We start from the raw sequence: 1,677 nt of genomic DNA on the forward strand, positions 1-1,677 counted from the left end.
ATTTAGAGTTTCCCACACAAGGCATTTTGTGCCATGGTGGCCACATATATCAACACCAGGACGTTTCTTCTGAGAGCCCAGAGGAGTCTTTCAAAATTAGCAGGGAAAGATGTTTTCCAACATCAACCATCATCAATCCAGCTTGAGAGACATTTTGTTAGTGACACATGTTCCTTCCCCCTTTAAACAATGAAGTGTTCTGTGTGCTAAAAACATAGCTTAAAAAAAAAAGTAAAACAAAATTCTGCATTTTTATAAAACTTGATAAAAATAGTATTTCAAACTGTACAGTCACCAGAAGTACACAGTTATCAAAAATGCACACATTTCACTTGGCATCTCCAGCACCTTCAGCTTTTTGTGCCTGGTCTGTTTTGGGGTCTCCGTTTTCTGCAGGATTATTCGCATCCTTCCCGGCATCAACCTTCCCCTTCCTCCCCTTGGGGACCTTCTCTCCCTTCTTTGCAGGTGTCTTTTTAGGCTTGGGCTCTGGCTTTGGAGCAGCAGGTTTAGCAGACAACCTTGCAGATCTTGTCTGTGGCTCGTCCTTCACCTTGGCTTTATCTCCTTTAGTATCCCCTTCAGCCTTTCTTTTGGGCATGACAGGGGCGAGGGACGTTGGCGCTGAACGCGGGGATGCAGCGGTGCGCGGGTTTGGTCTGGGGGGTCGTTCTCGCTGCTTCTTCATACTGCTCCATGGTTTTTATTTTAAGTTGATATATGTTCCCTCCGGTACTACTATGACTCTTATCATGAAAGTATGTTGAATTTGTCAAGGGCTTCTTCTGTAACTGTTGAGATGATTCTGTGAGTTTTGTCTTTAAGTTCATTTATACAACTTATTATAGTTTTTGAGATACATATGTTGAGTCACCCCTGCATTTGTTTTGGATAAATCTCCCTTGATTTTACTAGATAATCTTTCTGATAAGTGCTTGTACTCAGATTGCTAGTATTTTACTGAGGATTCTTGTGTTTTGTCTACAAGTTTATCAGTCAGTCTGTCGTTCTGACTCACTGTTGCTGCATTTTTGTGTAATAGAACAAGTTTGGGAGTGATCCTTCTGGATCTTTTTCTTGAAGAGTTTCAGAAAGTTTGGTTATAGGTCTTATTTAAAAATCTGTTAGAATTCTGCTATGGCCCTGGACTTGTTTTAGTTAGAATGATTTTTGTTATTGTTTCAACCTCCTTTGTTATGAGTCTGTTTTGGTTGGTAGTCTCTTCTTGGTTTAACTTTGGTAGTTTGAGTGAATTAAGAAATTAATTCATTGATTTTTAGATTCCCCAACTTAATAGAGTACAGGTTTTTAAATATTAAATTTTAATATTCTGTGTTGCTTTGGTTCCTGTTGTAATGTTTCCCTGTTCATTTCTTATTCTATTAATTTGGATCATCTCTTTTTTTCTTTCTTTCTTTTGGTTTGGTAAGCCATGGATCTTTCAGTATTGTTTTTCTTCTCAAATAACTAGCATTAGATTTGTTGATTCTTTTTATTTTTTAATTCTATTTCTATTTGTCTTTTTAATGATAAAGTTTCAGTTGATCACTTTATTATGGTGTCATGAAAGTTCTCTTTGCTTTTTGGTGTGCAAATAAATACTGTGTTTTCTGACTCAAAGTGGCATATATTCTGTGAAGACTGTACCCTCAGTGAAGAAAACATGGAACTCTATGG

At 37.4% G+C, this 1,677-nt stretch overlaps 1 protein-coding gene across 1 annotated transcript; it reads right to left on the reverse strand.

Moving 5' to 3' along the window:
* Nucleotides 1-267: 267 nt before the first annotated feature.
* Nucleotides 268-601, reverse strand: LOC128109275 (non-histone chromosomal protein HMG-17-like). The gene has a single exon (XM_052736438.1). The coding sequence runs from the start codon at nt 599-601 to the stop codon at nt 329-331; it is 273 nt and encodes a 90-aa protein (XP_052592398.1). The 3' UTR covers nt 268-328.
* Nucleotides 602-1,677: the final 1,076 nt, after the last annotated feature.

The sequence above is a fragment of the Peromyscus californicus genome, unplaced genomic scaffold (genome assembly GCF_007827085.1).
Source record: "Peromyscus californicus insignis strain IS unplaced genomic scaffold, ASM782708v3 Scaffold_14__1_contigs__length_90479793_seg_1, whole genome shotgun sequence".
Lineage (NCBI taxonomy): Eukaryota > Metazoa > Chordata > Mammalia > Rodentia > Cricetidae > Peromyscus > Peromyscus californicus.